This window comes from Coturnix japonica, chromosome 6 (genome assembly GCF_054131305.1).
Source record: "Coturnix japonica strain WE chromosome 6, WE-NBRP24, whole genome shotgun sequence".
In the NCBI taxonomy this organism is placed as follows: domain Eukaryota; kingdom Metazoa; phylum Chordata; class Aves; order Galliformes; family Phasianidae; genus Coturnix; species Coturnix japonica.
Genome location: NC_140668.1, coordinates 18,033,118 through 18,045,563, shown reverse-complemented (window position 1 = coordinate 18,045,563; position 12,446 = coordinate 18,033,118). Strand labels below are relative to the sequence as shown.

The 12,446-nt window shown below is 36.1% G+C and overlaps 1 protein-coding gene across 1 annotated transcript; it reads left to right on the top strand.

The window, feature by feature from the left end:
* The first annotated feature begins 1,039 nt into the window (after positions 1-1,039).
* LOC146760421 (kinesin-like protein KIF20B) lies at positions 1,040-11,649 on the top strand. Its single transcript, XM_085551432.1, has 15 exons — positions 1,040-2,222; positions 2,663-2,801; positions 3,532-3,687; positions 4,079-4,139; positions 4,375-4,500; positions 4,764-4,903; positions 5,341-5,351; positions 6,097-6,253; positions 7,188-7,378; positions 7,819-7,957; positions 8,687-8,809; positions 9,206-9,266; positions 9,506-9,631; positions 9,895-10,034; positions 11,228-11,649. The coding sequence occupies exons 1-15, from the start codon at positions 1,075-1,077 to the stop codon at positions 11,366-11,368; spliced, it is 2,859 nt and encodes a 952-aa protein (XP_085407558.1). The 5' UTR covers positions 1,040-1,074; the 3' UTR covers positions 11,369-11,649.
* Positions 11,650-12,446: the final 797 nt, after the last annotated feature.

Genomic DNA, 12,446 nt, shown 5'->3' with positions numbered 1-12,446 from the left:
ATATAAAACTCCTTAGATGAGTTAAGAGGCTGTTTCCATGCAGTACATGTGAATCTGTATGTAATGCAGGCTGCACGTGGGCACTATAAAATTCTGCATTTCTGTAGTTGTAGTAATAAAAGGACTGTACAAGAATCACCATGGAATATATTGTTGTGGTGACCCAATCCCTAGTAAGTCTTGACTTATATTTATTTTTTTTAATACTTAAAGTATGCATATTATGGAATGGACATAACTGGATTCTAAAGCAATGATGAAATACAGCAGAAGTCGCTTTTGATAGAAAGAAAATGCATGTGATTTTAGCTAATTGCTCACCAGTTAAAGAAAAAAACAGCCCCAAGCTAATGGAATATTTATGGAAACTTGAATCTGCAAATTTGTACAACTTTATGAGTGAACTTTATATGCAAAAGAGTAAGTGTGGACAGAAGTAGGAATCCTCATATTTTGTTTAGAGATCAACTGAATAAGAGAGACAGATATCAACACTTAAGTGATCAACTTGTCCAGGGTTTTATCTTTCTTTTAAAGTAAGAGGACTGTGAGTTGGAATGAAATTTCTTAGAGAACTTTTTATCTACCATTTAGATGTAGATGGAGTGATTCCTGGCTGCCTTATAGGGATTGCTGAAGCACGGAAGATAGAAAGAACATAGCTGTGAATTATCGATATCATTCCCATGTTTCTTAAATCTAATTAGATTTTCTACTGGTGTGGAGTGGAAGGTTTGAGTAGTGCCATGGTAAAAGTGTTCTTCCAGACTGAAAACCTTTTGCTGTTAATTCTGTATAGAAATCTGAGGCACCTGATTACGTGTTCAGAGGACTTTAATTCCTTCACTAGTATCAAATACTATGTGATGTGAGGGTATGGCTTGCATATTACGACAGTTTTTCACTTAGAAGTTGCTACTTGGTGTTGTGAACTGCTATGTAATAATGATTTTAATCAATCTGATCTACATTCCTTTTCCCCTTTTTTTTTTGGTTTGTTTGTTTGTTTGTTTTACAGTAGTTGTAAATGAGAGAAAGAAAAAGAACACTGTAGAGCAATAGAAAATTGAACACATGAAACAAAAGTGCTCCGTGTACCGAAAGGAAGTACTAGCACTGAGGGAAAGAACTGAAATCTTGGAACATCATTTAACTGTGCTTGAAGAACAATGCAGAAGAGAAAAAAATAAAAAAGAAGATTTCAGTAAGCAGGTAACAAGCCTGCGTATTGAGCTTTCTTTTTCTGAAGAAACAGCTGATGCCCTCCGTGAACAAATTCTGCAGGGTCAAGCTGACTATCGGGAAATTGCTTCTGAACTGGATGAACAGAAATCTATAAATATGACACTTGAAAACAAAAATGCCCAACTAACTAACAACATAGAAGTTGCCAAAGAATATATAATTGATAAAGTGTCACAAGTAAAAGAAATGCGGACCAAATTAGATGAATTATACAAATGTCACTTAGAGTTTCACGCCATCGGTACTGACTTTGTCAGTGTAAAGGATTCCTCAGACTCTGAAAAAGATGAGCCAGGGACATCTCAAATTAGTTCTGCATGCACTCAGTCACAGACTTCTTCCATCTCAGATCTTGTGCAGGACCTCTCCTTTAACTATAGTCTTGAAAGGATTTGGGAAGTATGCAGAAGTATTGTTGATGTTTCCTCACAAAAAAGTCAGCACATCAAAGCACTGCTTCAAGACAATGAAAACCTAAAGGCGGGACTGAATAATGCTGAAAATCATAATCGTCAACTTGTAATGAAGCTATGTGAGATTACAACTCACACTAGTCAGGAAGATGATCTTGTGAATCAGTTACATGAGCAAATAGAAAAGAAAACTCGGGAGTTTGAAGAAAAGACTGCAGAAGATCAGAGAGTGATTGCACAATTTCAGGAGGAAGTTGCCAACTGTGAGGTAAAAATAAGAGAGCTTGAATATCGCCTGGAGGTTTCCAAGACAATGGAAGACAATGTGTCAAAACTCAATGAATTACTTAAAGAAAAAGAATCTATTATTGTTAATCTGGAGACAGTTACAGCAACTCTGCAGGAGAAGTCTGCAAATGCAGACAAAAAGGTTGAAGAGTTAAGTAGCAAAGAAGCAAATCTGATTCAAGAAGTTCTGCAGCTGAAAAACAGCTTGGAGCAGATGAAACAGTCCCTTTGGGAAAAGGAAAAGAGTGAAATGGAGAAAGTGCAACGTATAGAATCGTAAGTAACCACTGAGTTAACTTAGAGCCCTTTGAGAATGAACTAGAGTTAAAAATAGTTAATGGGAACATCCCTTTGACTTAATGCATCTGCATGCTTATCAATGGCCAAACTACTACTTTAGGGTGCTTTGGTATGCTACTTGAGTTCCAAGGGAAAACAGGAGTGTGCAAGGAAATAAAGAATAATATGGGGATTGCTGGTGGTTTTGTTGTACATCCCTCAGAATAGCATCTGAATAATTTATTGCTTCAGCATCTGATTATGAGAAGCAAACTGAAATTCAAAAGTAATTGTTTAAATCTTGTCACTGGTCTAGATAGATTTAAGAGTCTATTTACAAATAGAAACCAACAGGCAGGGCATGGATTAAGCTGTAATTGCTGTTTCCATGAGATGTGTAACAGTAATGTTCTTTGTGTCTTTATTTTTAACATAAGGCTAGAAAATATTCTTTCTGAGAGTTCTGCCCTTGTACTGAGTTTGAAAAAAGATTTGCAGAGGAAAGAAGAAGAGTATGCAGATCTAAAAGACAAACATTCTGATGCCGAGAAACAAATTCAGCAACTACAAAGCGAGGTTTGTAGTCAACTGAGATATTTTTTTTCTGTAAGATTATGCTTGGCTTTCTGCTGTTAAAACTTCTCAAACTTTAACTATGAAGCTGGAAATTTCACACTAGTGTGGCTAGCAGGAAATCTTAGGTAAAGTTGCCATTGAAGCTCTAGAGGGGACCAGAAGTTAAAACATGGTTTCGCATAGATAATGAACAGAGGAAAGTAAAGTTGGTTGGTAGTCTGGAATAAGGTTTGTGAAGAGAATAGCTAATCTGCCTCTGGAGGGGACTTGTTATTATCTCTACGTTACTGGTGACTTGCCATTGGTATCCGTGGTAACTCCAAAGCTTAAAACCTAAGTCTTGTGAAAAAACGCTGATAACTGGGAAGAAGAATGCTATTTACTTGAAGAGAAATAGACTAATTTCCAGAGGCTCTTTAATATAAGCATGTATATTTTTTTTCTTCAATTTCAGCTTCAGTGATGCTAATACTTAAAATTTAATTATTAAACAAGAAGATATCTTAAAACCCATTTTGCAGGATCTTAGTCTGAAAGTTTATTGGGTGTGCTTGGGGTGGAAAATTGAAGCTTAAAAATGAATTCATGTCTTCCTTGGTAACCTTGCACTTGCTGTCGTTTTCCTACTCAGCACTTGTTTGTGAATTCCTCTTTATTTAACAAAGAAGTATCTGGCCAGGTTAGATTACAGAAGTCTTTTAATGAACCGTGAGCTGTGCTTACATTACAGGTGTCCACGATGCGTTCTGTGGAGGAATACCTCAGGAACAGGATGGATGAAATTGAAAGGATTGATAACCAGTTTAAGGATGAACTTGAAAGTCTTGTTAACCATTTTAAGGATGAGCTGGATTATAAAGACTTCTATATCCAACAACTTAAACAGGTATTTTACTTGCTCTTAATTTTTACTAAATGAGTGATGGAGGTTTTCCAAGCAACAGGAAAAAGGTCAAAAAAAAAGTGGAGCAAAATGAATGTGGCCAACTGAAATTAGTGGTAGACCATGAAAGATATTCAAATAATTAGTCACTACAGAGCACTGGCAGATTGCTTTAAATACAATAATCTGCATAGTAAATACATATATAATACATGCATATAACCTGATCTTGTTGAGTGACATCACGATATGTTAATTGAATTTTCTTACCATAAACTCTTTTTATCAGCTTGAGTCCTTATTTGTGCTATATGAAAAACTTATTAGTTCTAGGCTGTCTTAAAGATTCTGCTTGTTTCTACTGTGTATGCTTTTCTTTCAACATGAAATATAGGAGCTGGTGGAAACTGAGAGGATGGAAGATATCTCCAAAGACTATGACCAACTATGTGACGGTCAGCCATTATTTGTGTGTGTGTGTGTGAAATATCCATGTAATTGTTGTCACATTGCTAATGACTTTGAGTCTTCTGTGTTTCGATTTTAAAACATATCTGCATGTATTTGTATGTAAATATTTCAATGGATATGCTCTATTTCTTTTAAAAGAGCTTTTGGTCATGGGAGAATCTTGATTTGAGAATAATGGGAGCTAGTAGGGAGTTCATCTGTAAATTTTCAGACCTTCAGATCTGTGTGCAAGGGATAGAACAATTGAAGTTATGTGGATGACATTAGAAGAACAAGAGGAAATGCAGCTTGAACAAGATGAAATGCTTGAAGGTCTGTTAGAAGGGAACGAAAAATTAGCTTCAGGTAATCTTTCCAGGGAAAGGGAGCAGGGATGCAAAAGGGGTTTAGACGTACTGTGATAGCCACTTCCATTTTCATGTGACTGTTACTTAGGCATTAACGTTCCATAGTAAACAACAAATCTCTTGTAGTTAAAGGCTTCTGTTATTTCTTTATGTCTGTAGCAGATAAAACCGAAGCAGCTTTAGTAAAAAGTCATTGGTGTGGTATTTCAAATATATATTTGAAATGATATGCTATCTAACCTCATTTTGTGTATTGAGTAGAACTGATTGCATGGAAACAGAAATACAGTGAACTGGAATACCAGAGCAATAGTGACTGGCAGCAAAAGAACAACGAAAGTGATGAGGCAAATTTGAATGAAAACAGTACAGAATTAATAAAGCTGCAAAAAGAGCTGGAGGTAACTTAACTTCAAAGTTGTAACTTGATAAAGTAAACTGTTATATTGATTACAGAAACTTCCTGTAAAAGCTGCAGTGCAACATGCAATAGGGACCAGGTACAGCTTTTTTGTGGTACATTAAGAATGGCATCACTGATGCCCCCATAGTATAGGAAGTGTAGCCTTCCCTACATTATGCTGCCATGAGCAGTGCTTCTTTTGCTGGCCTCTGAACAGTTAGTTGTCTTATCCCATCTGATGTTATTTTTTGTTGTTGTTTGTTTGTTTTTTTAAATAAAAGTAATGGGCTGGCAGTGGGAGTTTTCTAAGTGAGTATACAATAGGTTACATCCACTCTGTTAGTGGAATGGTTCTGAACTTCTTTCCTCCTTCACCTTGAGTAAGCTTATTCATGATATTTTTTTTAATGCGCAGAGCCAATTCCCTTTTTCAAGAAGAGGGGAAAGTTGAACATTCATTGCTTCATTCTATACCACGTCAATGTGCTATAAGCAGAGTATACTTATACAATTGTTGTTTGCAAGAAAGGAATACTAACTCAAAGCAAATTGTAACTTACGGTGTATTTGTCAAAACTGTTTTCTGTTAGTTGCTTGGGCAACTAATATAAGCTATCGAAATCATCATCTAACTTTATCACCAGGAAGCCTTTTTTGTTGGGCTGCGGGTCTACTAATTTTTCTTGGTTAAAAGACTTTTATTTTTTCCAAGCAGTTTCTCAGGTGCTCTGTCCTATATATGAGAATGTCTGCCAGTAGGTTTGATAGGAAAGGAGACTACTCCTACAGTGTAAACTATGTTGCTTTTCTTTGTCTTTCAACCCTAAAGGAGCTGCAAGTTTTCCTACAACTGCTGCAAGGCAGCGTAAAGTGTTAGAAGTTTTTAAGTTAAAAGAGTTTTTCTTATACTGACTTTTGGTGTAAGTTCTGTAAAGCTTGTGTGAACATTTATAAAGAAAAAGAGATGTTTTATGGAGGCTCTCCAGTCTGAATAAGAAATACTGGAAATGATTATTTTTTAGTGGAAAAGAACTAATGATTATCCAATACCTGCCTTTGGGAATATTCTGTAGTAAAAACTGCTAATGTTTCTGTTATCTTGCAGAAACAAGTCTATTTAATGATGACTTGGCTTTTAAGACTTTTATTCCTTAATGACTCACTATTTCATTTTTGGTTTCTTTGAAACAGGAAAGTGAGACTAAGTATCAAACTGATAGGAAAAAAGTGGCTGGAGGAGAAAGAAGAGCTCCTAAATCAGATAAAAGAAGCTGAGAATCTTCGCAACAAAGAAATGAAACAATTTGCTGAGGACCGACAACATTATGGAAAGCAACAAGCAGAAACTGTAAGTGATGAGGTCCTGGCAGAGTTGTCTGGTGCCTGTAGTTTGGAGACAACTACATACCAAGTATTAACAGTAAGGGTGCATAAGAGCAGCTTGTCCAAGTCCCCTTGCTTTCTTATGTGGCAAAGCCATTATGAGAACTGCTTGATTTGGAAAAGGAAGGAATGGGGGGGCCACAAAAAGAAAGATCTTTCATAAGTGCATAATGAAATGTCACGTATGTGGGACATCAATAAGAAAATTACAGTTGAAAAATAGATCACTATTTAATGAGACTAAGAAAGTATTTTGTACAATAGCTTTTGTTTGTTCTCTTTTCTGCAAAGCAGAAGGCCTTTAAGCCTTTATAAGGAAGAAAAGGCAATTGAGTTTCTAAAGAAACCCCACAAACTTCTCTCCAGATACTGAATAAAAATACTTGGTCAAACGGCCACAGTTTTGCTCCTTTATCACTTTCCAAATAGTGACTGATAACAAAGTCACTTGAGTTACTTGAGCTGTTTGCTGGGCTCTTGTCATGTAACTTCTTAAACATGTGAATCTGTACATTCTGCAAAGCTTTTTTTACATCTGGAAGTAGTTAGTCCTGACTTTCTGGACCTGCAAGCAGCATAGAAGGATGTGAGGAGCTTAGTATTATTATCACTTTGTGACTTTATTTTCCTAAAGCTCATTAGTAATCATTAAATGAGCAAATTGAAGTGGAGGTTCTTCAATAATACTAATATTTTTTCACAAGGAGAGTAATGTAGGTTGTCTAATAGAAGCATGGTTTTGCTTCTGTAGGTTTGTAGTGCAACTAGTTCTAGAGCTCCTGTGGATCTTGAAGAGATCATACATTTACTAAGACTGTAAAACGGTGCTAACTACCGAAGTGTTAGAACAGTTCAGTGTGTAGTAGGTGATGTTCACTGTTCATCTGTTCTTCATTTAGGAAAGACTTGTTGCCCAGCTGGAGGAAAAGGACCATAATCTTCAAAAGTGGCGTGAGGAGAGAGATCAGTTAGTAGAAGCTTTGGAAAAACAGCTCAAAAGTTTGGCTTTAAATGAAAGCTTGGAGCAGATGAAACACTCTCTTCGGGAAAAGGAAAAGAGTGAAATGGAGAAAGTGCAACGTATAGAATCGTAAGTAACCACTGAGTTAACTTAGAGCCCTTTGAGAATGAACTAGAGTTAAAAATAGTTAATGGGAACATCCCTACGACTTAATGCATCTGCATGCTTATCAATGGCCAAACTACTACTTTAGGATACTTTGGTATGCTACTTGAGTTCCAAGGGAAAACAGGAGTGTGCAAGGAAATGAAGAATAATGTGGGGATTTCTGGTGGTTGTGTTGTACATCCCTCAGAATAGCATCTGAATAATTTATTGCTTCAGAATCTGATTATGAGAAGCAAGCTGAAATTCAAAAGTAATTGTTTAAATCTTGTCACTGGTCTAGATAGATTTAAGAGTCTATTTACAAATAGAAACCAACAGGCAGGGCATGGATTAAGCTGTAATTGCTGTTTCCATGAGATGTGTAACAGTAATGTTCTTTGTGTCTTTATTTTTAACATAAGGCTAGAAAATATTCTTTCTGAGAGTTCTGCCCTTGTACTGAATTTGAAAAAAGATTTGCAGAGGAAAGAAGAAGAGTATGCAGATCTAAAAGACAAACATTCTGATGCCGAGAAACAAATTCAGCAACTACAAAACAAGGTTTGTAGTCAACTGAGCTATTTTTTTCTGTAAGATTATGCTTGGCTTTCTGCTGTTAAAACTTCTCAAACTTTAACTATGAAGCTGGAAATTTCACACTAGTGTGGCTAGCAGGAAATCTTAGGTAAAGTTGCCATTGAAGCTCTAGAGGGGACCACAAGTTAAAACATGGTTTCGCATAGATAATGAACAGAGGAAAGTAAAGTTGGTTGGTAGTCTGGAATAAGGTTTGTGAAGAGAATAGCTAATCTGCCTCTGGAGGGGACTTGTTATTATCTCTACGTTACTAGTGACTTGCCATTGGTATCCGTGGTAACTCCAAAGCTTAAAACCTAAGTCTTGTGAAAAAACGCTGATAACTGGGAAGAAGAATGCTATTTACTTGAAGAGAAATAGACTAATTTCCAGAGGCTCTTTAATATAAGCATGTATATTTTTTTTCTTCAATTTCAGCTTCAGTGATGCTAATACTTAAAATTTAATTATTAAACAAGAAGATATCTTAAAACCCGTTTTGCAGGATCTTAGTCTGAAAGTTTATTGGGTGTGCTTGGGGTGGAAAATTGAAGCTTAAAAATGAATTCATGTCTTCCTTGGTAACCTTGCACTTGCTGTCGTTTTCCTACTCAGCACTTGTTTGTGAATTCCTCTTTATTTAACAAAGATGTATTTGGCCAGGTTGGATTACAGAAGTCTTTTAATGAACCGTGAGCTGTGCTTACATTACAGGTGTCCACGATGCGTTCTGTGGAGGAATACCTCAGGAATAAGATGGATGAAATTGAAAGGATTAATAACCAGTTTAAGGATGAGCTGGATTATAAAGACTTCTATATCCAACAAATTAAGCAGGTATTTTACTTGCTCTTAATTTTTATTAAATGAATGATGCAGGTTTTCCAAGCAACAGGAAAAAGGTCAAAAAAAAAAAAAATTGAAGCAAAATGAAAGTGGCCAACTGAAATTTGTGGTAGACAATGAGAGATATTCAAATAACTAGTCACTACAGAGCACTGGCAGATTGTTTTCAATACAATAATCTGCATAGTAAATACATATATAATACATGCATATAACCTGATCTTGTTGAGTGACATCATGATATGTTAATTGAAATGTCTTACCATAAATTCTTTTTATCAGCTTGAGTCCTTATTTATGCTTTATGAAAAGCTTATTAATTCTAGGCTGTCTTAAAGATTCTGCTTGTTTTTACTGTGTATCCTTTTCTTTCAACATGAAATATAGGAGCTGGTGGAAACTGAGAGGATGGAAGATATCTCCAAAGACTATGACCAACTATGTGATGGTCAGCCATTATTTGTGTGTGTGTGTGTGTGTGGAATATCCGTGTAAATGTTGTCACATTGCTAATGACTTTGAGTCTTCTGTGTTTCGATTTTAAAACATATCTGCATGTATTTGTATGTAAATATTTCAATGGAGATGCTCTATTTCTTTTAAAAGAGCTTTTGGTCATGGGAGAATCTTGATTTGAGAATAATGGGAGCTAGTAGGGAGTTCATCTGTAAATTTTCAAACCTTCAGATCTGTGTGCAAGGGATAGAACAATTGAAGTTATGCGGATGGCATTAGAAGAACAAGAGGAAATGCAGCTTGAACAAGATGAAATGCTTGAAGGTCTGTTAGAAGGGAACGAAAAATTAGCTTCAGGTAATCTTTCCAGGGAAAGGGAGCAGGGATGCAAAAGGGGTTTAGACGTACTGTGATAGCCACTTCCATTTTCATGTGACTGTTACTTAGGCATTAACGTTCCATAGTAAACAACAAATCTCTTGTAGTTAAAGGCTTCTGTTATTTCTTTATGTCTGTAGCAGATAAAACCGAAGCAGCTTTAGTAAAAAGTCATTGGTGTGGTATTTCAAATATATATTTGAAATGATATGCTATCTAACCTCATTTTGTGTATTGAGTAGAACTGATTGCATGGAAACAGAAATACAGTGAACTGGAATACCAGAGCAATAGTGACTGGCAGCAAAAGAACAACGAAAGTGATGAGGCAAATTTGAATGAAAACAGTACAGAATTAATAAAGCTGCAAAAAGAGCTGGAGGTAACTTAACTTCAAAGTTGTAACTTGATAAAGTAAACTGTTATATTGATTACAGAAACTTCCTGTAAAAGCTGCAGTGCAACATGCAATAGGGACCAGGTGCAGCTTTTTTGTGGTACGTTAAGAATGGCATCACTGATGCCCCCATAGTATAGGAAGTGTAGCCTTCCCTACATTATGCTGCCATGAGCAGTGCTTCTTTTGCTGGCCTCTGAACAGTTAGTTGTCTTATCCCATCTGATGTTATTTTTTGTTGTTGTTTGTTTGTTTTTTTAAATAAAAGTAATGGGCTGGCAGTGGGAGTTTTCTAAGTGAGTATACAATAGGTTACATCCACTCTGTTAGTGGAATGGTTCTGAGCTTCTTTCCTCCTTCACCTTGAGTAAGCTTATTCATGATATTTTTTTTAATGCGCAGAGCCAATTCCCTTTTTCAAGAAGAGGGGAAAGTTGAACATTCATTGCTTCATTCTATACCACGTCAATGTGCTATAAGCAGAGTATACTTATACAATTGTTGTTTGCAAGAAAGGAATACTAACTCAAAGCAAATTGTAACTTACGGTGTGTTTGTCTAAACTGTTTTCTGTTAGTTGCTTGGGCAACTAATATAAGCTATCGAAATCATCATCTAACTTTATCACCAGGAAGCCTTTTTTGTTGGGCTGCGGGTCTACTAATTTTTCTTGGTTAAAAGACTTTTATTTTTTCCAAGCAGTTTCTCAGGTGCTCTGTCCTATATATGAGAATGTCTGCCAGTAGGTTTGATAGGAAAGGAGACTACTCCTACAGTGTAAACTATGTTGCTTTTCTTTGTCTTTCAACCCTAAAGGAGCTGCAAGTTTTTCTACAACTGCTGCAAGGCAGCGTAAAGTGTTAGAAGTTTTTAAGTTAAAAGAGTTTTTCTTATACTGACTTTTGGTGTAAGTTCTGTAAAGCTTGTGTGAACATTTATAAAGAAAAAGAGATGTTTTATGGAGGCTCTCCAGTCTGAATAAGAAATACTGGAAATGATTATTTTTTAATGGAAAAGAACTAATGATTATCCAATACCTGCCTTTGGGAATATTCTGTAGTAAAAACTGCTAATGTTTCTGTTATCTTGCAGAAACAAGTCTATTTAATGATGACTTGGCTTTTAAGACTTTTATTCCTTAATGACTCACTATTTCATTTTTGGTTTCTTTGAAACAGGAAAGTGAGACTAAGTATCAAACTGATAGAAAAAAGTGGCTGGAGGAGAAAGAAGAGCTCCTAAATCAGATAAAAGAAGCTGAGAATCTTCGCAACAAAGAAATGAAACAATTTGCTGAGGACCGACAACATATATCATAGATCATACATTTTCTAAGACTGTAAAACGGTGCTAACTACCGAAGTGTTAGAACAGTTCAGTGTGTAGTAGGTGATGTTCACTGTTCATCTGTTCTTCTTTTAGGAAAGACTTGTTGCCCAGCTGGAGGAAAAGGACCGTAATCTTCAAAAGTGGCGTGAGGAGAGAGATCAGTTAGTAGAAGCTTTGGAAAAACAGCTCAAAACTTTGGCTTCTAATGTCATACAAAAAGAGACAGAAATAGCAGAACTGAGACAATCTGCCTTAAAGGATTCAAGCAAGGTCAGCTCTCCTTTCCTCCTTCCTGATTAGCTACCCATAAATTCTGTAAGACTCCTGTACCTGCTCTTTGTATTCTGGGTGTGGTTCTGTTCTTGAACACTGTCGTATTGACATCATGTGCAACTAACCAAAAAAAGCACCAGCTTTTATTTTTGTTCTTCAGAAACAGAATTTCTGTTAATTACTAAAATCTCAAATTTTTCAGTAGTTCAGATAAGCAGATGTCAGTTTGATGCTTATGATCCTACAATCAGACTGGACATCTGTAGCTTTTTCTGATAATTCACAGCATTTCCGGATCCCAAGCTAGGCTCAATACTCAGACAGTAGTTCTGTCTCAGGTTTCTTACTTTCTTTGCTTTCTCTGAGGTAGTATCTACAATGGCTTGAAAAGACAGAAGGGGACGTGGAGAGAGATTAAGGGAAGCATCAAAAAGCAGAGGGGGGATGATCTCTGGAAGTTGCATTTCTTATTTCAACATCCAGCTTTTAATCAGGATAGCCAATCTAAGCCGTAGCATAGAATTTCAGAAGCTAAACAGAAGACTAAATGAGTTGTGCTCTTTTGAGAATGTTTGGATTCACTTTCTCTGAGAAGAAAGATGTTCTCATAGCAAAACTCCCCCTACAACTGCCGACTTTTTCACAGTACTGAGGATTTGGGAACAAATAAAAGCTCGGGTTATTATATCTTAAGGGAGATGAAGGCTGAAGCACATAAGTAAAATAGAAGAATCAAAATATATTGTATTACAACTTACTACATATTCAGTGATGAGTACTTGTTGGTTCTTTTTG